General features: G+C 47.3%; 1 protein-coding gene across 3 annotated transcripts in view; it reads right to left on the bottom strand.

Moving 5' to 3' along the window:
* Positions 1-3,598: 3,598 nt before the first annotated feature.
* The window catches only part of ZNF366 (zinc finger protein 366), a 63,702-nt gene continuing 39,333 nt past the window's right edge, over positions 3,599-27,967 (bottom strand). For 2 of the 3 annotated variants that reach the window (XM_082623348.1, XM_082623349.1), the window contains exons 2-5: positions 20,821-22,175; positions 17,470-17,661; positions 7,252-7,426; positions 3,599-4,215 (exon numbers count right to left, since the gene is read on the bottom strand). In XM_082623348.1, coding sequence (XP_082479474.1) covers positions 3,692-4,215; positions 7,252-7,426; positions 17,470-17,661; positions 20,821-22,161 — 2,232 coding nt within the window. In that variant the 5' untranslated portion in view covers positions 22,162-22,175 and the 3' untranslated portion in view covers positions 3,599-3,691. Of the gene's footprint in view, positions 4,216-7,251; positions 7,427-17,469; positions 17,662-20,820; positions 22,300-27,967 lie in introns of those variants that run through there. The other variant, XM_082623347.1, reaches the window with a different exon arrangement.

Here is a 27,967-nt window from a genome sequence, read left to right as displayed (position 1 = left end):
GTTTATTAATCCTTTTTGAAGCCTTGAGGGAGGGAGACATCACCCGTGTCTCCCTGGGGCCAAGACACCCACTAGTAGGAACTGCTCTGGCAGATCATCTGAGGGCAGGAGTAAGACATTGACAGTGGCAGCTTCCTTGCAAAATTTCAGGTATTCACAAATAATTAACTCAGTTTTTTCAGCACGTCTTTATTTGCTTAAATTAACAAAATATAGGTTACATGCTATTTTCAGGTAAACTGCTTTTTCACTGAAGCAGAAAGCAATATTCACAACTTGGGTTGCTACACACTTTGAGTTTTATTTTTAAATAGCAAGCCAGAATTCTGTACAAAATCAACATTTGGTGTAATGTTGTCCAAATATGTGAAGGATTTAAAATGTTAGCTCTGTTACATTTTGTTCCAGCAAAGCAGACAAAGATCATAATTCAAAACACGATGTTAATATTTTATTAAATGCCCTCAGGGCTTAATAAATACAGTATGCACATTGGGCTGTCTCATGTAACTACTCATATACAAATATACCAGTTACCCTTCTGGGGTCATGGAAAGTCAGCCTCAGTCTCATGGCCGGTCGGTAGTCAAATTTTTAAAAAGAGAGAATGAGTTGAAAGGCAACAAGAGGGGGTAATCATAGGCCGGAATAAGAAGGATAAAAGAAAAATATGCCAGTTGGCTGGGTCAGTTGGTTGGTTCAAAGACAGTGGTCGAAAGCCTGGAAAGCATTTGGTAGTGACCTATTTTCAGAGTGTCACAATGTGATGGATTTCATGCTATCCTGGTCCTGGGATTGCTGATGACCTTGGATGGTTTCCTCCCTTAATTCTCTTGACGATGGCCTCATGGCTTCTCTTTCAGACTTGCATTCTGGTTAATTAGCTCTAGGCAAGGTTGGCCAACGCTTCCCTTAGCTCTGCACTTAATGCATAGGGTGCCCATATAATTTATCACCCAAACTGGAACACTTTTGAGAGTTAAGGTGACACTCTTAGTAACTACCTGGGGACAACAGGTATAAGTCCGGGATGTCCCAGGCCAACCAGGATGTTGGTCACATACAAAACCAAGGTTTAAGCCTTGGTTCTCAGAAGGTCAGTGCATAGGAACCAGTGGGTTATATCTAATTAAGTCTCTCATATCCAGAGTCAAGAATGAAAAACAGGCTTTAGAATACATTCCATAACAATTTTTTATGACTTTTCCTAGACCCTTTTCTCTTCCTCCAAATGAAATTTTACTTGGAAGGCTAACACATGAAACAGATGGAATCTGAGCCACTCTGAGTGAAGTGGGGATATGGGTTGAGAATTTTCCCTCCCCTGGCAGCTCTAGAAGGGCCTAAGAGGGACCGCTTGCTTCTCAGCACACGATGTGGAGACCAGCATTCGAGACCATACTCGTTCCATCTCAACATTAACTTGTTCCTCAAACACTCTCACATGATTCGTTCTGGGTGGAAAAGTCTACAGCTTGCTCTTCTAGATTTTCTAGTTCCTATTCCAGCTCCACACACCCAGAGCAAACTGGAAATCTGCAGCCTTTGTAGCAGGTCCTCAACACCTTGCTGCTGAAAGAATGAATATGTAACAGGACCCTAGGAGGAGGCCTCACAGAACACTCTGCCAGCCTCTGAGTTATGTCATCAGAGGCACAGATGAGCTGTATTACTAATAATGGATGGAAGGCAAATTGCCCCTGTGAAGATCTGGATGGATTCTTGGCCCAGAGTTGTGCTGGTAACCGCAGAAAACCACACTCTTCTCTTCACCATCCCCTTTGCAGGTGCTCTGACCTTGGGGCATAGATGGCAGTAGCCAACCCAAGCAGCTTTGGCACGTTGTAGTGGTGGTGAGGCTGGACGAAGGAGGCTTAAGCAAGGCAGCGGGAGGAATGCATCAGGGATTGACAAAGCACACGTGTGACTGATGAGAACTAGATGAGGCTGACGGGGAAGCACCTGGGCCAAGAGAAAAAGCCAGCATCCCACAGGCAGAGATGGGCCAGGTCGTCTAAAGAAATGTACTGGTAACTTTGGGGGGAGAAGAAGCAAATAAAAAACAGTACCTAGCTCTACAAATACGAGTTGAAACTACCAAGGGACAGTTTTTACATAAACACAGACACAGTACCAGAGGGTCACTGCTTATGGTCAGTCACACATATGTGACATCCTGCCAGCACTGCTTTATTTGTCAGATGCCGGTGCCTAAGGGAAGCCTACAGGCGGGGCTCAACCCACCCTTTACAGTCACTACCACTCACTGGACTCACGATTCACACATCTAGGAAGAAATAATTAGTCACTATAGGCTGGCTATGTATTTTTAAACATTAAGTGACCATAAGCAACACAGGCATCATTTCTAGTACAAACAGTGTGTGTTTATACAGTGTGTGTGTGTGTGTGTGTGTGTGTGTGTGTTTCCTCTCGTGAGGCTCTTACAGAACAGGTAAGAAGGCCTAAGTTAGCAGTATGATTTCAAGGTCTCCTGCTTTCTATCTTAATGAGTCTAAAGCCAGAAGCTGAAATATTTATGGAGTCCCTGGGAGGGGGTCTTGGGAGCCACTCTTTTAGCCTAGTCAATCTTTCTCAACCCTGGCTGCACGTAAGAGTCATCTGGGGCAACTTGGAAAATAACCAGTGCTAGAGCTCCACTCTAGACCAATTAAATCAGGACCTCAGGGGGTCAGGCCCCAGCACTGGTATTTTTTAAAAGGCTCCCTGAGATGATTCTAATGTTCAGGTAGCATTGAGAATACAGCCCAGAAACTCCTTTACTAGTGATTAGCCTATGGTTATTCTAATACTCTAAATAAGTTAGAGCTTAAATTTCAGGAAGAATTCCTCCCCCCAGCTCCAGCACTGAGGAGAAATCCACTGCTCGTGGGGTGACAACTCTTCCTGCAGCTGCTTTATGGGGCATGAAGCCTCGAGCAAGGTCTCCAGGAGGGAGCTCTGCTCAGGACATGGGGTTAGCCTGCAGACGCTGAGCACTGTCGGGCTATCTGAAAATATGCTCCAGATGCCACATCTGATGAAGGCAGCAGAAGCCAAACGAGGCAGACCCAGGCAGGAATCTAAGTATTGCTGGCTTTTCCTTAGTCAAAACTATTCTTATTCTCTTGAAATGTTATCTTATATCTGCAGCAACTACCTGAGAACGTCCTCTTCAATAACTCACCCTCCTGTGTCATTTCTGGCGTTTTTTGATTATTTAATAAAGCAAATTTTAAAATATATACAACTACTAATATTTTCATCTATCTGGAAAAATATTATACCTTTTACACATTCAACTAAAGAGTCATTAATAAGGTAACATGTCAAGCACCATATTTTTGCAACTAGAAAGAAATTTACCATATTAATCAATGGAAAATATAATTTCTAAAAGCACCTCAGCATCAGCTTACAGTTAGTTGTCTAGAAGAATATGTACAGTTTATTACACTGGAGATCTACGAAATAACACTGAAGAAGACCTTGCATGTGTGTTAAAAATCAAGGGCCCAATGAATGACCTGAGAAGCATTTACACGAGTGAGGACGTCCCTGCTCATTTAGTCTGAGCCATTTGTAAAGATTCGCGCCCTTCTCCGGTCTCCAGCAAATGAGAGCTCATGCGGAAAGCTGTACTTGCACAGCCTAGTGCTCATTTTCCAAGTATAATTTTTAAACCGTCCACTTAGATCCCTAAAAGCACTGCTTGGTTTTCCATTTTCCTCTCCAGTAATTCTTTTAAACTCTCATCTCTGTGCTTGAAGTACAAGTAATCAGAAAAGGAGGGGCCCCGCCGAGCGCTTTGCAGGGCCCGAAGGAGGCCGGGACACTCGTCTCTGCGGGCAAACTCTCTCTCCCGGCCGCCCTCGGGGCCAGGGCTGGCCCGCCTCTTCGGCTGGAGGTCCCCTTGCGGCGCGTCCTCCCCCGCCTGCGCCTCCGCCCTGGGGCCCGGCTCGGCCTTGTTGGACAGGTCCTGGGGCGCGCAGAGCAGCGGGCTGCGGGGACCGAGGCCCGGGCTGTCCCGCTCCGCCTCGCAGCAGTTGTCGTCGTCGTCCTCCTCGTGGCAGGAGCTGCCCCTGGCGCTCTCCGCGTCCGGCTGGAAGGCCGGCTTGGCCCGGCGCCTCTGGGACAGGTCGAAGGGTTCCTCCTGCTCCAGGCTCCTCAGGCCCCCCGCCGTCTGTGCCCCGGCAACTCTCCCCCTTCCAAAACCTGCCGGAGCAAAGGCACGTTCAGGCCCCTGGAAACGTTCAGGTCGCTGGGCGGAACCCAGGGCCGGTTAGTGTAGCTTGCTTTTTGCATTTGAAAAATAGAGAAATCCCCAGGAAGGCTGTAGAGAGATGGGCCTTGTTACAGATGGAGTCTACATCGGTATGACTCCTTTCAGGGGAATTTGGCAACGTGCAAGAAAAGCTTTAAAAATAAGCACACCTTTGACTTAGCAGTTACACTACTGAGAATTGAAACTATGAAAATAGTCTGGCAGATGCACAAAATGTATATGTAAGGATGCTCATCACCATGCTTTTAATAGTGAGACTGTGAAAGTAATTATCAATTTAACGATAGAGGTTTGTTTAAATAAATAATAGTACCTCCATACAATGAAGGTATTATGTGTGTAGAAGGTACTTCTATGTGTAGAAGATGTAGAGACCTATTACTGATCATAAAAGGTATTCTCTATATACTTTAAGTAAAACAAATATATATTTATCATATATATTACTTAGCATATATATTAATAGTGTAGATTCTATTTTATATATCAAAAAATATCTGGAAGGACATATGCCAAAATCTCAAAAATGATTAACTGTGAGGTGATTTTTACATTTTCCTTTTCACTTCGAATATATTTCTTTTTATTTTAACAGTGAGCACATATTTTACCATAAGAAAAAAAATAAAACAATAATAAAGATATTTTCAACTTGAAAAAACCCCCAGATATTCCATTTGGGACCAAGGGGGCCACCCCATAACTGGGCCCCCTAAGCATAGACAGAGTCGGTAGGGAGGGTGCAGGAAGGTCCTCTGAGGAGCTCAAAAGCCCTTGTGTCCCACCACAAGGGTCCTTGCTGTTGGGCACAGTGATGTAAGAGGGTCTCATTTTTAGTTTCAGTTTGAAGGCCCTTGTAGGGATGGACTTTTCAGCAGCCAACAGGCATGTGGTAGGGCTCCACCTGATTTGATCTTGGAGGTACCTGCCCGTGGTAAGCCAGCAGCCAGGCCCTGAGGACCAGGCGGGGAAGACTGAAGAGAGGGATAGGAGGGAGGGGGCTGGGGTGCGGCCAGACCCTGCTGCACGGGGGGAAGCAGGCTTCTGGGGTGGGGACGCACAAAGGAAGCAGAGGTCCAATGCTGCCTGCTTTATGGTGTGGTCAGGCGATGAAGCTGTCTGTAGCTTTAATCTTGTCAGGGGCACAGGGAGGATCTTTTTAATCTGGGTCTTGATTTTTCTTTTTTTTTTTTACATCTTTATTGGAGTATAATTGCTTTACAATGGTGTGTTAGTTTGGGTTTTGATTTTTGAGCCATTTCAAAACCTAGAGTGAAGAAATGCTAACACCTTTTGTAGTTGAAAACATTAAAATTGTTGAAAGTCTGTTAAAAACTTTCAAAGCAACTCTCTGATATATGGTGATGCTCTTGATTTTTCCAGAAGAATGATAGTCTTTAGTTGCCTGTTAGGATATGAGTATCCATATGGGGTTAAGTCCTGGTGACCAAGTCAGGCTTTCAGATGGAGGACTGTCTCCTCATCACCTTCTATGTCTCTAGCCCTGGTGACTGAGCATACTTCACCTATTCTGGAAAAATCCAGGCCTAGCTTGGGAAGTAGCTCAGGCAACTAGAGATGCAAAGAATGATTCAGAAAAAGAACATTCTCAGGGAAATAAAGTGTTTTTGTTTTTTAACCAGAATTTTTTCAGGGCTTTTGTACAAACTCCAGGCCTTGTTTTATGATGATCACAGTTTCCTCTCAACCAGGAGTCACCATAAACTCAGTGGGTGTTTGAGAAATCTGAAAGCTACCATCATTTTGTTTCATGCTGGGTGTGCACGCGTGCATCCTATTCATGAATACGGGTGCCTAGTTGACCACCTCTTTTGTAAAGGGGTGGGAGAAGCAGCAAACATGAACAAACCCCCCCGTGTTTTTACCCAGTGCAGTAAGCACTGGCTTGAGCCAGAAATTCTTGAGTTAGAATCTCAGTTCTGCCTTCAGACTTGCTGTTTGACCTTGAGCAGTTTATGTAACACCTCTTGGCCTTAGTCTCCATTTACATAAAATGAGAATAACACAGTCTACTTTGTGGAATATAGGGGATGAGCAATAAAATCTAAGTGCATCACCCTGTGCTGGGATCATATGTGAATCAGAACATGTCAGCCAGTTAACATGATATTGTAAGTTACATATATGTGTGTCTTCTCTCCCCACACACAGACCTCCCAGAGGGCGAATGAAGATGGTCTCATTCCCCTCGTATCTGCCATGGCATATAGCATACTGCATTGGACAGAGAGCAGTTACTGCCCATTTATTGAAGGACAACCTACTGAACCCAGTACACGTGGAATATAAACTCTTCACTGCTAAGGAAGGGACGGAGAAGATGAAGGAGGCAGGAACTTTCATCAGTTCAGTTAGGGCTCAGCTAGGGAGACTCACTGCTCTGCCTATGGGCCAATCAGCCCTACCAAGCACGAAAACTGAGTTTCTGGTTGTGAACAGATAGACGAGACCTAGCCTGCTACAGACACACTTCTGCTGACAGCAGAACTTGCAGACCTGTCCCTTAACAGCAGTGCGATAAAGAGGATACAATAAGGCTTTAGAGTCAGAAAGGTCTGTGTTCATATTCTCGGTCTGCTACTTTTCAGTTGAGCAAGTTAATATTTCAAAGCCTCATAACAGAAGTTCCTCCAGCCTGGAGTTACTATAAAGATTCACAGAGACCAAGCACCTGCTGCAGGGTCTGGAACAAAGCACGAATAGTGGAACCGACTGGCATCATTATGATATTCTAATCTACCCCCTAAAATTCACTTTTACTTACTACCTTCAGATACCAGCTTTACGTGTGTTATGGCAACACTGCCAACCTGCTCCTGCTACTCTGCTGTGGTCTTGAGAATTATGCTCCCTTTTATGACGGTAAGAATAACCCCCCAAAGCAAAGCTCCCTAAAGACAAGTTCAGCTCCCATTTGTTCCTCACTGGCCTGGAAGGGTGATTACCTTGAGAATGGAGGCCCCGCTCCATGACCCCATGCTTCACTTTCATGTGGCGTGTCAGGTTCCCCTTCAGGGTGAACTTGCTGGGGCAGTAGAGGCACTTGAAGGGTTTGCTGTCAGAGTGCAGGTGCATGTGGCCCATTAGGTTGTGCATCCGGTTGAATTCCTTCCCACACAGCTGTGAAGACAGTGATGAAGAGAACACAGGTTACTCAAAGGCAGGGACCCTGCCCAGGTGACCACACCCAGGGCCTGTGTGAGGATGGATGTGTTGCTACTTTGTTTGGATCTTGGCATTTTTAAGTTGCTTCCAAAGAAACTGTCCCCATGGAAGTCAAGGAGGGGCTGGATTGAGCCCAGGCTCAGAGGTAGAACAGGTAGGGATGGATTCATGAGATTTTGCTCCTGTTGTATTGGGATTTTTAAACTCAAGGTAAAAATTGCAAAGCTATTAAAGCTTCTTTTGAACGCAACCTTTTGGAAAGGAGAAAAGCTGCTCTGAAACAATTGCTCAAAGTGTGCTTCACTTGAATGATAAGGATACGATGACTTGTTTAATATTTATGGAGTGTTTACAATACGGAAGGCGCTGTCCCAAGTCTGCCATGGACTATCTCATTTAACCCACATCAGTCCTATGAGATGGGTGCTGTTCTCATCCCTATTTTACAGATGGACAAACTGAGGGATTAAGAGTAAAGACTGGCCAAGGCTCACAGCTGGAGCTGGGATAATAAACTCAGGTCCTCGGACACCAGAGGCCACACCATCAATCACCACATCATACTGTGTACCCCCAATATAACTCTTCTGTTAGACTATATCAGGCAATGCTTTTCTAATTTTTAAATTTGCTAACTTTGGGGATGGATTTCAGAGTTAAAAGGAAGGAGTGTGTCTTTTCTCTGGGTAGAGATCTGAAGTACTAAAAATATCATCCTAGGTATACAAAAAGCAAACATACTTTATTCACTTTTTTAAAATTTCTATTTCCATCAAATTGCAAATACATCATGGACCACAGCACTTCTCCAGCTCCTTTGGGAAGAAAAGAACTGCCTTTTCAAAGGCAATGTGTGCAGATGCAGATGGTATAAGACAGAAGCAGTTGTTCTGGGGTGCTTTCCTTGCTTTTCTTGTCCCCAAGCTTCAGCAGAGCAGGGTTTGGAAGCTCCAGCCCTTCCTTGACTGTGCTGTGAGGAATGCAAAGAAGGGTTCTGTGTCTGTGCTGGGACCAGAGCATTAAGGGAGGAACATTCTCCTTCCCTTTTCCCTTCCCACCCTCAGAGGCCCATGTCATGAGGGTAGTGAGATGAAGCAAGAGGTGCCCAGAGAGAGGATGCGGGGTACGGCATCCTCCAAAGCTGACACCAGTCTTCCTTTCTCACCCAGAGATGTTTTCGGGGCCATTGTGGAGGTTCTGGGTTGAACTTTTATTAATGAAGACAGTGTTTTCTTCAGGTGGCTATGGAGGTGAGAGCTGAGCTGGCCTTGGAAGAATGGGTACACCTAACAACTGTGACCTTGGGAGATTAGCCTAAAAGAATGCGGGGCAGTAAGAGGAAGCCATCCTGGGATTACAGATTTGTCACAGATAATCCATGCATGGATAATAAACGGCTGGTTCTGTATTTTTAAATGATTCCTATTTGGGGGTTTTACGTACTTTTTCCCTTTTTACTTCCTTACTAGCGAGAATGAACTCAGCATACTGGTACCCCACACTCAGTATTCAGAGCACCCCTCACCACATTCATTTGGAAAAGGTGACCCAAGAGGGGAAAAGCTGAGAGAGTGGGTCTAATTTAGGGGAAAGTATGGATACTTGCTTTCTCTTTATTCTCAACCGAGACAATTTATAAAGATATATCAGCCTGTGGCTCAGTTTTGCCCGTGTGTGAGAGTTCTGGTAGGGTTCTCTTTATTAGCTTAGTTATTCCAGTTCTCCATCCTGGCTAAGAAAAAAAAAATGTGTATCTAGAGCTTCTACATTAGGTATTTCCAGTCATGGGTCATTCTAGGAAAGATATATCTCATTTGGTTCATGGGACAGTTCTGATGATTTGGAGCAATGCTGCTGCTGGACTTGCTGAGCTGAACAGTCCTTCATTAGACTGCAGCGTCTCTGACGGCTCTGCCTGCCTTTTGGTTATAATCCCTGCCTAGCACCAGGCTCGACACATGATAGTTCCTTAGTAAGTCTCTGTTGAGTGAGTGAAGGGGTGAGGCACGTCACAGCAGAAGATCTGAAAACAGCAAGAGCCATGGGTAGTTAAGCACAAGACATGTAGGTGGAGGGGAGATAGAGGTTGGCTGGTCAATTAGGCCACTGCACTAGTCCAAGCCTGGATGGGCCTCATGGTCCTACAGGCCAGACGGAGAGAAGTGAAGGAAGAAATGGGCGCCTTTTTCCTTCAGTGACTTCCATGGAGGGTGATATCCCACTTTTAGTTATCATCTGTGGCTGCTGAGGTATTAGACGCTGGATTGGTCTGACTGGGTTGTATAAAGGAGATGAAATTTTAGCCTAGCCTTGAGGAATGTGTGGAGCGCCTTTTGTTTCGGTTTTGACACGAGAATAAGGTCTCCTCGTTAAATACTTTCAGACGCTTCACTCAACCTTAAACCACAGGCACAGCAACTATGACTGTTGGGATAATGATCCACTGCTTGTGGCTGCTGCGACTGCTGTAACTTTGGGGTTAGAGCAGATCCTGTGATTCACCCGCCTGAGGTCGCAGCTCCCTTCCCCCGTCACCCTACCTCCACCCAAGACACATGTGCACACATAAAGAGGGCTACTGCTGGGTATTTTCCAGATGCTTCCTCAGCCTCAGAAATGCAACCTTTTATGATCATTATAGCTGAGTGTGTGTCTTCTACTCTAATGCTTTTCTGGATCAATTCATTCAGTACTGAACGTCTTGGGACATTTTAGTGGTATATGGGGACATTAGGACGTGTTATCATTTTAGTAAGTGATACTGTCTCCTGAAGTCAAGGCCTACAGCCTCAGGGAAGAAGATCCACTGTGGAACATGGCTGGTCAGCTATATTATCTGATGTGTGATTGGTAAAGAAGACTAATTTTGTTGCTGTTGATAAAATTTAATGTGTATATACCGGAGTTACCCTTCATGGTTTATGATTGCCTGCTGGTAGCCAATGGAGAGCTTTCCCAGGGCTAAGCAATAATGTGTCAACTCTGAAAGATGTTTAGGGCACTAAAAGGTGTCCCAGGTAGTATTCAGAAACATAAGAACTACCTTCCTCTTCCCTGAGGCCAACCCCAGTGGCAAGCACAGGGCTACACGCATAGTTACACTTAATGGATATCTAAGTATATGGTTAGGAAATAAACAACCAAGTCAGAAAAAATACCACTTCCTTACGCAAAACTTCCACAAAGCAGCCGTCACCAACTCTCTCTTGTGCCCCCTTTAAAGCTATACACATTAGTTTGAAAACCAAAATCCTCAGTGGCAGAAGGATAGAAACAATTAACTCAGGACCTGAAGTACTTGGACACCACTCACATCTCAGCGGTTGGTACCCTTAGCTTCTTCCTCTCAGCCTCTGACCCCTCCACAAAGCCCTTCGGCCCTTATCCAGAACACCTGGCCCCTTCATCCTTCTCAGAGGATTGTCCTCACATAACTATACACAAACGTATGGATATATTTTGTGTCTGTGAAATTTGGAGAGGTCTCTCAGTCACCATCAGTGAAGAGAGGCCACAGAAGGAGGACTGAGGCAAATAAAGACGGCACCCTCAGGTGGGGTTAGAGTGTGAGCTCTAAGCAGAATCCTTGTAGTAGAGGAGAGGAGTAGACGGGAAGGAAGAAAAGTTGGGAGGGAGCATCAAAACTCTAGTTTCTTCTCCTGGGAAAAGCAGTCATCTACAAGGCCCCCGTTAATCATGAGACATGAGGCTAAGAGCTTGCCCAAGTCAAGGCTTGCTGAATCACCTGCTGCCAAGGTCTGTGGAGATTAAAGGCAGGGTGGGTATTGGTACAGGAAGCTGCTGGAGTGATAAGGAGTCAGATTTCATCTTGCAGGTGGTCATCTCAACCAGTCCAGCCCTTTTGAACTCTCAGTTGCTCTAATGAGCAGTATTAGTGTGCTTCTGACATTAAATATCAGTTTTTCCACCAATACCCACTTTTCTTTTTTTTTTTTTTTTTCTTTGTGCGGTACGCGGGCCTCTCACAGCTGCGGTCTCTCCCTTTGCGGAGCACAGGCTCCGGACGCACAGGCTCAGCGGCCACGGCTCACGGGCACAGCCGCTCCGCGGCATGTGGGATCTTCCCGGACCGGGGCACGAACCCGTGTCCCATGCATCGGCAGGCGGACTCTCAACCACTGCACCACCAGGGAAGCCCCACCGATACCCACTTTTATACCTACTTTTAAAGAGAGAGGTGGAAGTCTGTTGCTTACTTCCCTGGTGGCACAGTGGTTAAGAATATGCCTGCCAATGCAGGGGACATGGGATTGACCCCTGGTCCGGGAAGATCCCACATGCCGCGGAGCAACTAAGCCCATGTGCCACAACTACTGAGACTGTGCTCTAGAGCCCGTGAGCCACAACTACTGAGCCCACGAGCCACAACTACTGAGCCCGTGCGCCACAACTACTGAAGCCCCTGCGCCTAGAGCCTGCGCTCCGCAACAAGAGAAGCCACCACAATGAGAAGCCCGCGTACCACAACGAAGAGTAGCCCCTGCTCACTGCAACTAAAGAAAGCCCACACACAGCAACAAAGACCCAATGCAGCCAAAAATAAATAAATAAATAGAGAGAGAGAGATTGACCTCAAAATGTAATAGAAAATTGGAACAAATGTTTTGAACTGTCCTTTAAAAATGGGTTGCATGGATCATTAGGCTTTGAGATGGCAAACAGAGAGGCGGTGGTGAAACCCCAGAGGGATACAGAACTTGCTCCATTTTCTCTTCTGTAAAATGTTGATGATAATCTTAGTTAAAGCATGAAGGCTTTTTTTTTTTAGATAAATTTATTTATTTATTTATTTATTTATTTATTTTTGGCTGCATTGGGTCTTTGTTGCTGCACACGGGCTTTCTCTAGTTTCAGTGAGAGGGGGCTACTCTTCGTTGCGGTGCGCGGGCTTCTCACTGCAGTGGCTTCTCTTGTCGTGGAGCATGGGCTCTAGGCACGCAGGCTTCAGTAGTTGTGGCTCGTGGGCTCTAGAGCGCAGGCTCAGTAGTTGTGGCGCATGGGCTTAGTTGCTCCGCGGCATGTGGGATCTTCCTGGACCAGAGATAGAACCCGTGTCCCCTGCATTGGCAGGCGGATTCTTAACCACTGAGCCACCAGGGAAGCCCCTCCTATGAAAGTTTTTGATTCAGGTAAAGGGATTGGCAAATAGTAAGAGCTCAATAAATATTAGCTCTTGTTACTATCATCATGTACATTTTACATTCTAGAAATGGTAAGTTCTTTGTGGATAAGGGTACTGTCTTTTTAAACCAAATTATGTGGAAGGAATATTAAGGAAGGACCTCAATATTAAGGTATTGAGTAAATACCTGCCAGGTTACTTGAGGCATAAAGAGAAACGTAAGCAGGTGTGGCTGAGGCAGCCCTGGGAATGTGGATGGAAAGAGAAGATTCACCCTAGATTGCAGGCTTTGGGGAGTCTATAATCTGGCTCTCTGATCCTCCGTCAGCCCTTTAAACAGCTGGCAGAGGTCCTGTCCCCTTATCTTCATAGAAGCTCCTAATTCTGGCCTCCTGACGCCCCTTCCCTCCCGGGTCCAGGCAACTTCCTGTGAGTCCCAGAGACAGCGCTGACAGCCAGAGTCCCAGAGAAGTCGCTGTGCACAGAGGCAGAGTGATGGCCGTGGGCAACCACTGGGCTGGGGCCAGAGGCCCACAGAGCCAAAAAGAGGCACGCTACTGAGACTGCGATGCACCAGGAAGCCTGTGTTTCCCTATTCTGGGAGGAAAGGTCAAAGAGCTGCAGCCTGCAGCTTCGGAGAATGGCCTCCGCTCAACTGCCCTTCCCTCACATCCTTCTCTCTCTCTCTCTCTCTCTCTTTTAATAAGAAGGGTGTTCCTTTCCTCAAAGGGAGAGAGAGGGAGGGAGGGAGAGAGAGACTGTAAACTGTCCAAAAGGACCGTGAGAAAACAGGAAGCTTTGAAAAGTACAAGAGAAAGCAAGATGAAATCTATTTGCAGGCAGGCCCCTGGGGACATGCGGGGCATTGTTAAGCAGGCAGTTCATACAGCTATATCCTTCCTTCTGCTGAGGAGGGCTTTGCTGCCAAAAGGCTGCTATCTGGTCACTGCCTTAACCCCCTCAATGCCAGCCTGAAAACCCTGATCCCAAGCACTGGGCCCCTACAAGTCCCCACTGGGTTTCTCCCCTGATGGAGCATCCAAGAGCTGGAGGGGGAGATGGAGCCAATTTGGCGGAGGCGGTGGGGACCCTTTTCAGGGAGACCTCATCCTTTTCTATCTGTTCTTGTCTCAGCCTTCAGCCCTCTGCTTTGGGCCAGGCTGCAGATGACCTGGTGATTCATAACATAGGCAGCTCCCGGCTTCACCCATCTCAAAGGAGAATTTGTCCCGGAAATTCTGGATGACTGCTTTTCCTGGACAGGTTTCCCAAAGACAGCAGCTGGTTCTTTGCTATTATGGAGTGTGGCTGCTACGAGGATAGCATCCAAATCAACCCCTGCGTGCTTACGCAGAATCTGGGAAGCATATTTCTGAAACATGGCTTAAGTCTACAGGCACAGGTCTCTGGAGAAACTCCAGCTGGCTCCAAGAAGCAAGGAGTCCAGAAGTCGAGCCAATAGCAAAAGAACCCAGAAGGGCAGTAATTTTTTTATAAGGAAAAAAAACCCCAGAAACCTTTCCTCCTCGAATTTTCCATCCTATTGTTAATGCCTAATCCCGCAGTAAACGAATGTTTCTGTTTGCTGTGGACAGCTGTTTCCACTGAGCCAGGGCCAGAGAGAACCAGTTCATGTGGCCACAGCGGGAGGGATTTATGTTAGGAAGAATTTTTAGTGCTGAGAATCCCAGGAAATTAGAATCTGTTACTTAAAGACTCTCCCTTTTTTTTTTTTGGCAAGTTTTGGGGTAAAGGAGATGGAGTCAACTCTTGGAATATGGCTGGAGCCAGGTCTGCCTCTTTTTTCCAGCCATGTCAGTCACATAAATGGAATAACCCTTCCCTGTTACCGCAATACGGCTCGGGTTTAGTTGTCTGGGCTCGTTCTCCAGCATCACCATGTAGCCAGCCATCCACTCCTCTCTGAGGGCTGTGAATTGCACGGTGATGAGCAAATGGCCTTCTGTTCCTCTCCCAACTCTCAGACCCCAGCAACCCCTACCCAGGGCCAGATTTCCAAGAATACAGCACAACATGAGTAAGAAGCAAAGTCCACAGGACACCATCTGGAGATGGCCTATCCCACAGTGGGATCTGGAGCTAGTTTATAAATACACAGGGCCCCATTACATAATCTGTAAATTCAGACATGCTCTGAAATTCCTTTGAAATGAAGAAGGGCGATGCTATGAAGAGGACACCAAGCAGGTGGCACTTTGCAGGGAGATGGGGACAAAGAGAGGAAGAACCTGGCAGTATGTTCTGGCACTCGCCAGGGGACAGAGGCTCCCGATCGAGGTGACTGACACCTGTTCTTATTTCAGGAATGTCTAAGAATGGAGAAGGGCCACCTAAGTTTGACAAACATATACTTTAACATCCAGTTCTTTTTGTTCAAATGATACGTACTGCCTTCTAGGCAGCCTCCGACCTGCTGCGGTCTCCTGAGAGAACCTGCTCATCAGGAAGAAGTGACCTTTGCAGATGACCAGTCCAATTCCTGTGCCAGGCCCGACTCCCACTGGAGAGTTAAACTGTATTCTATCACAGCTGTCATTTCATGCTACAAGCCCCTCTCTTATGGGGTTTGATGGCGTGACCGGATATCTGGAGCCTTATCCACCCTCAAGGAGACGTCAGATTGAGTTTCTGAACTGTATAGTTGACCAGCAGACACCCTTTGAACCATGTGTGGTGTGCTATCATTGGGGTGCAGGGAGGCCTGGCATCATTGGGCCCATCATGTCCCATCATGTCCCGTCTGTATGCACTGGTACCAGAGAGGACACTCTAAATCCTCAAGGACCACTTGGTCCAAGATCCTCCAGGCCCCTCTGAGGCCCTTGAGGTAGAGAAACAGAACTGCCTCTGTGCCCCCAAATCACACACAGCTGGCAAGCCCTTTTCCTGCATTGGCTCTGCCCTGACGTATCCCTCTGTTTCAGAGATGTTTTCTGCCTGGTTTAACCACTACGGCTGGCCCGGAATTGGTGAGGTGGAGGAGGGAGCTGGCTGGTCTGGATGGACGTGGATTTTGGGGGGACTACGAACTATGCAATGGCTCCTGAGTATTTTAACGATTTTATGTGCCCCACCACCAGCTGATAAAAATACAGTTCATGCTCGAAGCCCAAGAGTAAACTCAACACAAGGAATGAAGAGGGGCGATGAGCCGCTGATAGCACCTCTACTATAGGAAACAGTAAACCCCCGGCAGGCGGGAACAGCTCTGTTAAAAGTGAAGTGTTCAAGGGACTCAGCGAGGCGGAAGGGAAACCAAAGGCGTGTCTAAAGGGAGACAGAAGAGCTGGTCTGTGGAGTCCACAGGGTCCCGCAGCCAGGCCTGGCTGGACGGGTGTGTGGCCTGTGTGGTCACACGAGGCCCTGAACTCAGAAGTGTCCCGGGTTTGGTGTTACGCTCTGCTTTCATCGTCTTAAAATTCTGAATAGCATCTGAACAAGGGGGCCCCGTGTTCATTTTCCACCAGGCCCTGCGAATTACGTACACCATCCTGCATGCAGCTTCCTCCCCCTTCAGCTCAGATCACTCAAGATGGACATAAATTGACTTTCAAACCACTGGGAACTTGAAGGAAAGGAGGGGAAACACAAGTGGGTGGCAGGAAAAGGGCTGGAGGGAGACCCCTCCCTCCCCCACCTCCGGAGAATGCCCACACAGGTCTAGGGAAGCTCTGGCTCCTGACCCCTCTCACCCCGTCCAGGAGTGGCCAGCACAGGAAAGAAGTCAGCTTCACAGGGGGTTCCTTCAAGTGGGGGGACATGCTGCTGAGGGGTTAAGGCAGGAACAGCCCCTGGAAGCGGGGAACCCTACTCCAGAAACAGGGATTGACAAAGAATATCATTGGGACGCCATCAGACACGCAGGACAGAGAGAAGGCAAATCCATTTCAAACAGAAAGGCTCTAACGATACCTGAACGTGGTGATTTCCCTCTGCTTCCCCCTCAGCCCTCTCCCCGGGACTGAGGTGTCACTTGCCAGTACCTTCTTTGAATTAAACTGCCCAATTCTGAGCAAGATTCCTTCTCATCTTAGAAGTGGAGAAGAGAAACAATGGGGGGAGGGGAGCCAGCCTGGGAAGCCTGAGCATTTCTGCGTCATACCGGTCAGTGCCTTGGGCTTTACCAATCTCCAGCTCACACTTTACCTTAGCGCATGAAATAAAAACCCTACCAAGTTAATGGGACGCAGAGATTGTAACGAAGATGCTCCATCATATCCAGGAATAAATGAGAAGCACCTCAGCTGACCTTGCACACAGTTGTTCCTCGGCCCACACAAGCATCTCTGAGGTCACCTGAGGGGCTAGCCTTGGAATCTCTTCCATCCCCTCCGGGAGACCTGCCCTCAAATGACAGTGCTCAGTCCAAGTGTGAGGAGGGCAGGATCGGGGGGGAGTGGGAAGGGAAGGGGACAGGGCTGGAAGCTTCTCTGACTCCTCTCTGTGTCCTACTCACTGGCTTGTATGGGGAAGAGGGCTACACCTGACGGCTGCCTTCTAGAGCACCAGCTCTCACACCGCCTTCAGCCTTTAACGACCTCATTCCCCAGATGGGCCTTCCACCCTCGGCGCTCCCTGCACTGGCTGTCTCCACGCCCTGTGCACCGATTCCACAGCGAGGCACGCAGGGCAGCTCCTAGGGCTCAGCTGAGCACAGCTGCGGTGGAGAGAGGCACAGAGCAGCAGACAGGCCTGGGCTTGGCCGCAGACCTGCTCTGAGCTGCAGAGGTCCCTCTGATGAGACTGAGTAGAAGGTTCCCTGGAGATTCTTCCTGCGCATCTGCACAGCCCTCTGAGCCCTCCCTCTCCGTGCTCCTCCCGGGCAGCCGCCCACCTTGCATTTGAAGGGCTTCACATCCGAGTGGACGATCATGTGCGCCTTGAGGGTCTGTTTCTGCACGAAACTCTTGTAGCACAGGTGACACTGGTAGGCGCGGATGTTGGTGTGGATTAGCACGTGTCTCTTCATGTTGGCCAGCAGAGTGAACTCGCGCCCGCAGATCCCACATTTGTGCTCCTTCACGCCCTGGAAGGGGGCAAGATGCAAAAGAACCGTGGGTAGCAGGTAGCAGACTTTCATCAGGACAGTAGCCTTTGCTTTGCTCTCTGCCACATAAATCCACGAAGGATTTGGTGAAAGATGTTGAGTTCCAAATGGTGTGCCTGTAGCCTTGTTAAACTACTATTTTCTTGAAAAGTGTTGATTACATCATCCTTTTTTTTTCTTCTAAAAACCATAAACTAGCCAGACTGTTAGAGGAAAAGAAAGCTACTGCTTTTGTTGTTCCTGCTGCTGCTGGGGTTAATTCTATGGTAACAGTTCTCAGGGATTAATAAGATTTTGGTAAGAGCACCATGGAATGAATGGTATGTGAAATGAGTCTAATCCGGCTTTCATGATAATGAAAAAACAAAACCCCGTAAACTGATAATATCATTTCCCATATGAAAACCAATGTTCTCTTGAGTTCTCATTAATGGATTTGAAATCCAAGAAGAACTCACATCCACACTTCAAAAAATTACAACTCGATAATCGCCTCTTGAGATGGTCCCCTGGGCTCCCACGGGCCACAGTGGCCTCTGTGTGATTTGGCTATGGAGCCTCCAAGCCGGCTTCTGTCCGATATAGAGCAATTTGGCAGAGGACAGCTTTCTGAATTAGAAAAGGGGAAAGGAGAAGATTTTCTAGTTCCCTTGCTGTTTGTGAAGTGTTTTAATACTTAAGCATCAATGCCGTCAACTGAAAGCATTTCTAGAGACTCACGACGTGAGTAGAGCCTTACCTAATCCTGACTAACCAGTGCTTCTCTGAAACGGCAGTTGCAAGAAATCTTGACCCAGACTGACTTTTTGGAAGGACCCAGAACCATGGTACTAAAACTAGATTATTACAGGTTTAGAACAAGTCATTTAGCTAACGACTGTATCTTATAAAACCCATATGGCCTGATATTCATAGTGACCTGAGGCAGGAGGGGTTCCAAGGTTCCCTCTGCCTATATTTTCATTTCTTTAATTTGGGACATGGTAAGAGAGTACCACGCCTCAGTTGAGGTGAGCCCATGGCACTAAGGGGTGAGTTTGGGTCTCTGCCCAGCTGTTTACTGGCTGCATAACCTTAGATGAGTCCCGCAGCCTTTCCTGGTGAAGGCTTCCTCATCTCAAGTTGAAGTGCTGGGACATGAGAACCCGGGGGCTCTTTCTAACTGCAATACTGTCTAGTCTAGATGATTGCAGATGAGTATGGATTTATGCTAATGAAGAGATCTAAATTTTAATGTCCTCCTAAGAAGATGAATTTTTAAAATGTGTTGCATATTCAAACAGTGAGTTTAAAAGTATTAAATTAATAAAAACTATTTTCTTGATGGGTTTAAAATTTACTTCAGCATCTTTCTTCTCAAGATTGTCCCTATACTTGGTTATGATCTACTTAGTACCTACTTATCACTGTTTTTGGAATTCTCTAAAGAGAATTCTGTGAACAAAGTAAAATTCACATGTGGGCTGGCCTAGACCTCAAGTAAATGAGAGACTGGACACAGCTTTAGGAACAAAGGAAGCTGCTGTGTCTTTAATAAGATCAATGATATCTCAGAGAGGGGACCTGCGGAGCTGCTGGGTGAAGGGAAAGAGGGAGTAGTCTTGATATTGTGTTCAAGAGATCAGGTGCTAGAGACAGAGATGCTGGGTGACTTCCCCATGGCTTGGTGTCTTCACCTGCAAATCTGGAGTAACGATACCCATAGGTAGCTCTTACAGTTGTTGAAGAGGATTAACTGAGAAGTAGAATACCTGGCACTTAGCAAGTGCTCAGTAAATGCTACCTCTCACTGTTTGCTGACTCCTTTAATTAAAAGGCATTTTGCTTCCTAATTCAGACAAGACCTATTTCAGATACCAGGCTGTTTTCTCCATTTTGAGTTCACTGTCTACCATCTTACAGAATTTTTACATGTTCTAAAATGCATTTCTGATTCCTCTTCCACACATGTAGGAGTCCCTGAAATTAGCACATGGCCCCCCTGGTGGCTGACTCTCAATTCAGGCTCCTTGTTGATGGCTCCTGCACTAGGCAGGCACCTCCTCTCTGGATGCATCTAAGGTGCCTTTTGCAGGGCAGCTGTTTGTGCAGAGCCCACAAGGCAGTCATGCATTTTGTCCATATTTGGTCCTAACCTATCAAATGAAACCCACAGTGCCAGAGCAGAAATATTATCTTGGCTGAGCAAAGTCCTCCACTGACCTTTCAGAATGAAAGAATGTTTTAGAAACTCTGGCTTGCTAGAAGTCTCTTCTGCCAAGAAAACCACTTGAGGTCAAGGGTGTGAGAGTAGAGTTTAGTGGGGCAAACTTCCCCTCTTGGAAGCTCAAAGCAGACCCAAGTTAGCTTAGCTGGGTAAGATTTCAGGAACGCACTGGGGCCTTGTTTTAGTTCATCCTGAATGACTCCAGGGCTTTGTCTGCAAACTAGGCTGAACTTAGACATGCGGGCCTGTATTTCTCCTTGAAGACCTGAGGCTGGGGAAGGTAAAACCAAACCCAACAGAGAAGAATGCTCTCTCATGCCTCCTATAATACAAACCACAGAGCACTGCCACCAACTAGGCAGAAGCTCAATGGGGGAAGCACAGACCCGGCTGGACCCAGGCCAGGGTCTGCTCCCCTCAAAGCCACCTGCAAATGAAACAGTTGAGGGAGAAAATAAAGCAAAAGGTAGCCACAGCTTTAGCAGAAAAAGACCGAGAGAATTTTCTAGAGTTTTCTAGAAGGCTCCGATTAGTGTATCCCAGGCACAAAGCTGGTCTTGGGTAGATAGGGACTGATGCACCCTCATGCTAGCACCCCGGATGAAGTTTCCAGAAATAAAATTTTAGGGATTCTGGGAGGCGAACAAGCAACAGCCCAAGCACCAGCTGCTTCCTTCATCCTTCCGCACCCTCCTCTCCAAACTGCATTCTTTCTTTCTAGGACCGCCTGAGACTCCAGAAGTCGAGATGGGAAAGGGCTTGATGGCTAGTCTCCTCATTCTCCCCCATTTCAAGGTGAGGAAGAAGAACGTCTGGGCTCAGGTAAGGGACGCCTCCTGCCCAGGGTTACACGTGTCAGGGGTGGGAAGCAGCGCAGGTCTCCTGGGCCCTCGGCCCGGGACTCGCTCCTCTCCCCTGGGGCCCCGCAGTACCTTGTGTGTGAGGGAGTGCTGCTTGAGGTGGTGGGGCTGCACGAACTCCATGCCGCACTCGGAGCAGATGTAGGGCCGGATGTCCTTGTGCTTCATCATGTGGTTCTGCAGCTGACTCGGGTACTGAAAGGTCTTGTCGCATTCGGAGCAGCTGTACTGGATGGGGCCGCGGTGCGTGGTGAGGTGCCTCTTCAGCTGGGCCAGGGTGGGGAAGTCGAGGCCGCACTCCACGCAGATGTTCTCCCGCCCGCTGGCGTGCTTGGCCTCGTGGGCCTTGAGCTCGCTGGGGTAGGCGAAGCCCCGGCCGCACACGCGGCAGTTGTGCGGCTTCACCTCGCTGTGCTGCATCATGTGGCGCTTCAGGTGGCTGGTCTGGGTGAAGGCCTTGTGGCACACCTGGCATTTGTGGGGCCGCGTGCCCTGGTGGGTCAGCATGTGGGTGTGCAGGTGGCTGAGCTGCTTGAAGAGCTTCCCGCAGCGGCTGCACGCGTGCGGCTTGATGCCGCTGTGGCCCAGGATGTGGGTCACCAGGTTGTACTTGGAGGTGTAGGACTTCTCGCAGGTGGGGCACTGCCAGCGCTTCTGCGCGCCGCCCACGTCCACGTAGTAGCTGTCGTCGATCTGCACGTTCACGTCCACCCTCTCCACCTTCTGCTTGGTCTCCTCGCTCTCCCGCGGCTCGGCTTTGCGGGGCAGCAGCGGCTCCGGGGGCCGCTTGGGCAGGAAGGTGTGCCGGCTGAAGGGGAAGGGCGAGGCCGAGGGCACGAAGAAGGGGAACACGAGGCCCGGGGGCACTTTGGGGTAATAGGGGTAGGGCGTGGGCAGGAACGGAGGGGGCGCGGGCCACGTGGCGCTGGGCTTCACGGGCTCCTGCTTGACGGCCTTGCCCCCCAGGTGCTCCAGGCTGCGGTAGAACTGAAAGCCCACGTTGCACAGGTCGATCATCCGCGAGTCGTACTTGGGCCGTGGCGGCGGCGGCGGCGGCGGCGGCGGGAAAAGCAGGCGGAGTTCCGGGGCCCCGGGGTTCTTGCTCTCCTCCGGGTGCAGGGCAAGAGCGGCTTCTTCCGAGGGGTGGTTATAGGGCATCTTGGTGGGCATGCTCTTCCGTTTGCGAGACCCTCCTCCTTCAAAGACCCCCGGGAATCCGTCTAGGTCTCCTGGAGGAGGCTCATACCGGAACTGGGAAAACGGCCCCCGGAGAGCTTCCGGGAAGGGGTGTCTTGGAGGAGCTCTTCCTCGGGAAACCACTGGCTGCAGGCCGTGGGGGAAGGAGGGGGCCCTCTTCGCACCCAGACTGAAATGCACATCCTCGTCTTTGACCATCTTCATTTCCTTCTGCATCCTTGGCAATTTTCCTTTAAAGAGAAAGAAACTTATCGTTAAAAAAAAAAAAATCCCTTTTTCCATGAAGAGTTGTGGCTAGATGTCAGTACTAATTTATGAAGAGTAATGTTTGTTTAATACCGCTCCCCATTTATCCTAAGGCTGTTTAAAATATCATATTTTCCCCCTTTGCAAACCCGGTTACTAATGTGGAAAGCACTGACCTCCTGGAGTGGGACCCTAGGGCTCCAGTGTAAATCACAGCCACAGAACCATAGCTGGGGGTGGGGGAGGGGAGGTATGAGAGTGGGCTGGATTGGGAGGAAACCTGAGAACTCATCTGGCCATTGTCCCCATCTGAGATGAGGGTACCAAGGCCCAGAGAGATGAAGCAACATGCTTGAGTCCCACAGCCACTCAGGGCAGGAGTCACAACTGGAACACATTCTTCTGCGACTTTTCAGCCTGAGATGGAATTGCATCTGCCAAATGGCGCTTTAAATGTCTTTTAGGGTCAGTTCTTCTCTAAGTGAATTGATTTCCACCGCCTCTCCCTGTCTAGGGGCCTTTGCTTCTGGAGGATGGGGATATTGAAGGCCACACAGGTGAAGGGACTTTACTGCTTGACTCAGATCTCAGACTTGCTGAGTATCCACCCCCAGCAAAGTGTGCTGCTGGGATATACCGAGCAGATGAGATCAATGTGATTAAGAAAAGCATATAATCCAATGTTACAGAGTCATCCTGGCAATTTATGCATTCTAATCCTCCACCTGAAGCAACTTCAGGGAAAAAATTCCAAGATCGTGAGTCTCTAAAACTGCACTTGTGTCTCTTCCTTCACGTTGGTGTCATTCAGGATAAAGCTTGGCCTTTGGTGTTGGAGACTCCTGTGGTGCCTGTCATTTCCCTGCTGAACCAGTTACTGTGTCCTGGTGATAGCATCAGGTATATCTAGGAGAGCCCGTAGGGCCAGAATCTAAACCAGGGGCCATGCTTCCTTTCACACGTCTCCTTGCCAGTTTTCTATCCTCCTCACTTGGATACAAGTGGAAAGAGCCAAATGGCTGACTTCACATTTCCAGTGAAGGCCCTTTCTACCTAGATCCTCTGAGCTTGAATGGGATTGGTCCCCTTTGCTCAGCAGAGGCTCCCACAGAACCAGTCAGCCTGGTCAGGTGTCAGGTCTGGCCTCAAGCCACTGAAGACAGGCCTGGGATAGGTTCTGGACTAACTCAGGTCTCTGGCCCCAGGAATGACTACATGCTGAGCAGTGCAGGGTAAGGGTTCCAGGGGTGAGAGGACCAGTGATTTTCTGTAGTCCCTAGTGAGGCAAATGCAGTTTTTACAAGTACCTGGATATTCCCAAATCACATGTGTGTCTTTATGAGAGGTTTGAGAACCACAGCACAATTAGAACAGAAATGGGTCTTTTTATGTGGGATTACCAATTCATACACAGAAATCCAACTGAGGGAAAAAATATGTGCCCCTATTATATGAATATTTGGACATTCTTTAAAACTCTTATGTGAAAGTGTTAGAGAACTAAAGCATAATGTCAGTTAGTCTTTGCTTTGTGTTTCTGTGAGTGGGAAGATAGCCCTGGCTTGTCTTCTTTCTGTGGGTTTGGGGCTTAGTAATTAAGAGGGGGAGTTTGTCCAGCCTAGGCCCCATCCTTTTTTTGCTTCTTCCTAAAATTCTTACTGAAATGCTAGGTCTTCTCCCACTGCTGCCTCAAGGACCACGTACTTGGAGGAAGTGGTGAGAGCAGTACGAGAAAGCAATGTCTAGCTTTGTGAGTCCAGGAGGGGTGTGGGGACACCATCAAAATGAGGGGAGTAGTGCAGCTGCTGTGAAAGGACCAGGACAAGGATGGAGAGGGCAGAGGCCCTTGGATCATTTCCTAGATCATCTCTTGCCTAATTCATCAGGTCCGGAGCCCTGGATTCACACACAGCTAATGGGGGGGGGCTGGCCCACGAACTTGTTGCATCTATGAAAATAATTGGCTTTCAGACAAAGCTAATATGTCCTATTGAAATAGAGGGGGAAAAGTGGCAGCTCCTTTCTCTGGAATTTCATTTTGGCCACAGTTGGTTATATAGGAGATCCTATTTGCAAAAAGGCTGCTCAGACTGGAGAGAACTGTTCCAGGCTGCAGTGACTAGGGCAATCCACAGCAGAGCCCATCCAAATGCAAACAGGTTCTGTTTTATTCTTATCTGGTTAAAAATGGCAATGGTTCCCATGTCATATTAGAGAGCTTGATTGGAGAATTGGTAAAATAGACATATCAGAACATGGGCCATAACTTATTGAGTTTTTTGTGTATTTTATTGTTAAAAAGCTGTTTGAAAGTGCATGGCTAATGCTGTCTGGTACCTTTATACCATGTGCTGTATCATACCAGAATGTTACTTACTTGGAAAGGAGTGTTATCACTAATTTTGAAACTGAAGTTATTTTGGTTTGTACACGTTATTATGGTCTTTGTTTAACATTTTTGTTTTTAGTTGTGACATAGTCTACTAATTCACTCATTTTAATATATTAGGAGTGACACTTCTAATATAATGTTAAGTTCAAAGGCATATTTATTTTCAGTGTTTACATTTTTATTTTGTCACCATTGACCTAGTAAAGCAAAGAAACATGGTTGAACAGAGCTGATGTGATTTTTAACATAAACAGCAGAATTATGTCTCCCAAATCTAGAGATTTTACATATGTACATTTTAATTTCCTCCCTATTTTAATATGGTAAAAATTTTTACCCAGTTTCTGACTTGTGCATATACATACCCCACCTCTAAAATAGTAGTCTGCCTGCTCTAGAATAATATCAGTAACTCAGGAGGTTTCAGAAAGCATTGAGATCCATCCATGGACATTTTCCCAGACCTGTAAAACAGCAGCCCCTTTCTGCATAAAGATCTGAAGGAGCACTGCCAATCCCTACAGAGGTCAAGGAGAACTAGATCTGCTTCCTCCCGAACTTCTTGAGACATAAGCCAGCTGTAGCTGCTGCTAGTTATTCATATCGCTGTCTTTTGAGTCCAGGGTGCCAAGGAGAGCCCTGGGGGGTGGGTAAAAGAATTACACCCCCAAAACAAATCCATATCAGGGATGGGAAGTGTTGAAAGGATGAGCAGGGAAAGGATGTCTTCCTCTGGAGGTCATTTATCAGTCAACTTAAAAGTCTGAACGGCCTCTGCAAAAATATTAACAGATTCCTAGAAAACCTGAATGTGTGCCACCCCACGCTCCCCTCTGTCTCTAAAAATAGCTCCACAGGCATCCATGACAGATGCGGGGATTCCTATGTAGGAGGCAAGAGAGTCTTGGGGGCAGTGTAGGGGGTGGGGGAACCGCAGCCCCTTCCCTGGCCAGTAATCTGTGGCTGCTCCTAGAAAACCAGCAGGTTAGAAGACCATTCCCCACCAGGATGTGCTGAAATAATGTGCAAAAATAAAGAACTGAAATTGTCAAAGTAGACAGCTATAGGAGAGTGCAAAGAGCATTGGTTTGGAGCCTGAGGAACTGGGTTTGAACGCTGGCTTTGTTAGCAGCTGTGGGAAAATGAGCAAATTAATTTGGAGGTTTGATTTTCTCATCCATGAAGCAGGGGTTGGGATATCCCCATGGGGCTGTTGGAGACTTAAAATAGAATGTGTATGTGAAAGCTTATTAACAGCGGACAATGTGGTAGTACTCTTGAGTGGTGAGAAAGAATAGACACGAGAGGAGGGCTGGGGTGATGATCAGTGGATTGAAGCTGACTGACCTCATCTCTGTTTTCCAAGTTGAAGCTCTTGGTCAACAGTGACTGGCATCTGGGCCTCCTCAAAACCAAGGCTTTACCCATTTGCCCCAAGCTGGTCTTATCCCAGCAGTGAATGTGAACCACACTAAGAAAGGCCAATGGGTAAAGCCAGGATGAGTTTATTTGTTCAGTGTGGAGATCAACCTTCTAGTATAAGAATACTCCCCCATCCCTTCTCTATGGCTCTTTCCTCTTACGGACATATCTTCGAGCCTGCATTAGTAACAGATGACTTTGGTTACAAAAGGGATTGGGGATTGGGTGGGGACAAAGGGGACTGGGTGGTCTCATGAGCTATTTTAGCCAGTCTGTGGGAAGCTGAGGAATTGTTCCTATTTTAATATCAGAGGTCACCTTCCCAGAGACAAGAGGACCTGTTTGTCAAACCCAAAGTCTCAGACACTGGGACAGTGATGGGTCAACACGGGCAAACCAGCTCTTGCAATGCCTGCGGGACTGTGAGGGCAGAGACTGGGTCTGTTTGATTCACTGCTGGGTTTCCAGTCCCCAGCATGATGCCTGATGCAAAGTAGATGCTCAGTAAACTGCTGTGGGATGAGAGAAGGAATGAATGGTTCTTGTTTTTAAAGTCTCCATATGGAACTTTAAATGTCTAATTTTATCTTACACTATCTAGACTGCAGGTAGCTTTTGGGGGACATCCCTAATCAGATCATGAGCACACTCATAAATTCTCGGGTAGTTATTGTGGGAAGAACCTGATTTACACACCTTGTGTGTGCTCTTGCTTGGCTCCGTTCCCAAGGTTACCACTCTCTGAATTGACCCTCAGGTTTAGGGTAAGCCCTAAATCCTGGCTGTACTAATGCTAGGATTCAAGATTCTGCAACTCAGTCAGAAAACAGATGCCTGGAAAGTCCAATAGGCAGCAGATAGAAAGACCCCCGGACTGAAACTGTGAAACATAAACCAGGAGTGGGTGGTCACCCCACACTCTTCCACCCCAAGGAAATGTTTGGGAAGTTGGTAGCATCTACCCCTTGTACTAACGTGGGGTGGAGAGGGAGAGGCCTCTGAATAATCATGCATCTTCATTGCTAGAGTCAGACAATGTTTTAAGGTTCCTGGTTTTCTTCCATGTATACTCAATCGCCAAACCCAATAGGCTGTAAGTCGGGAAGCAAATGGTTTGAGGAGGAAAATATTGGGTTGATCCGTGTTAGGGGAAAATGGGACTCAGGATGTCTTCTGTAACAGGTATTATCCATAAGAGTTAGTTGTGAGGAAATGGGGAATGAATGGATTTTAAAAACAAAAACAAAATCTCTTTGAACCATAAATACCGATTAAAAATGCAAGGCTTAACCAAGATGAAACTACTTTTAGTTTGGGGAAAAAATTCTTCTAATAATGCCCTTTAATTGGGAATTCACCTACTGCACCAAAATATAAATATTCCCCAGATAAAATTACTGGTATTTTGTGGTTCTCATTGGAATCGGAGGTCAGTCCAGTAAATGCTATTAGAAGAGTCACTGTGAGTCAGCATCCCAGGGGCAGACCTATTTGTCCCCACTCTACAACACTGATTTCTATTCATTCTGAAATTCATGAAAGAATATATTGTCTCCCATGCTTTATTCCTTGAAGGTTTCCAGTGTTTCATGGGAAAACATTACATTTTACTACTGGAGACACTGACTTCCCTTTTACTTTGAGAGAATAGCGCTTTACTTACGTGGTCAGCCCTGGAGCTCTGCCCTCAACAAAGACGGAAGCAGTGAGGAGGTGCAAGTGGAGGAGAAGTTTAAGAATAAGAAGCAGTGCTGAGAGCAGCGAAGGGTGGAGAGTTGTGGGAGGATAACAGAAGGGCAGGATGGGAAATGTAGGGACTAACTGACAACCTCTCTCTGTTCATACAAAGGGATCCTGTTACAAGGCTCCTCCAAAGTGGGATTTTATTGGATCACCTGGTTCTTTCTGACTTTGTGACAAAAGAAAGAGACTTTGAGTCATAGAATTAAACATTCTAATGAT

This window comes from Mesoplodon mirus, assembly GCF_964341445.2.
Source record: "Mesoplodon mirus genome assembly, chromosome: 5".
Taxonomy (NCBI): domain Eukaryota; kingdom Metazoa; phylum Chordata; class Mammalia; order Artiodactyla; family Ziphiidae; genus Mesoplodon; species Mesoplodon mirus.
Note: the sequence above shows the minus strand (reverse complement) of the source record. Positions and strands in the feature narration are given on the sequence as shown.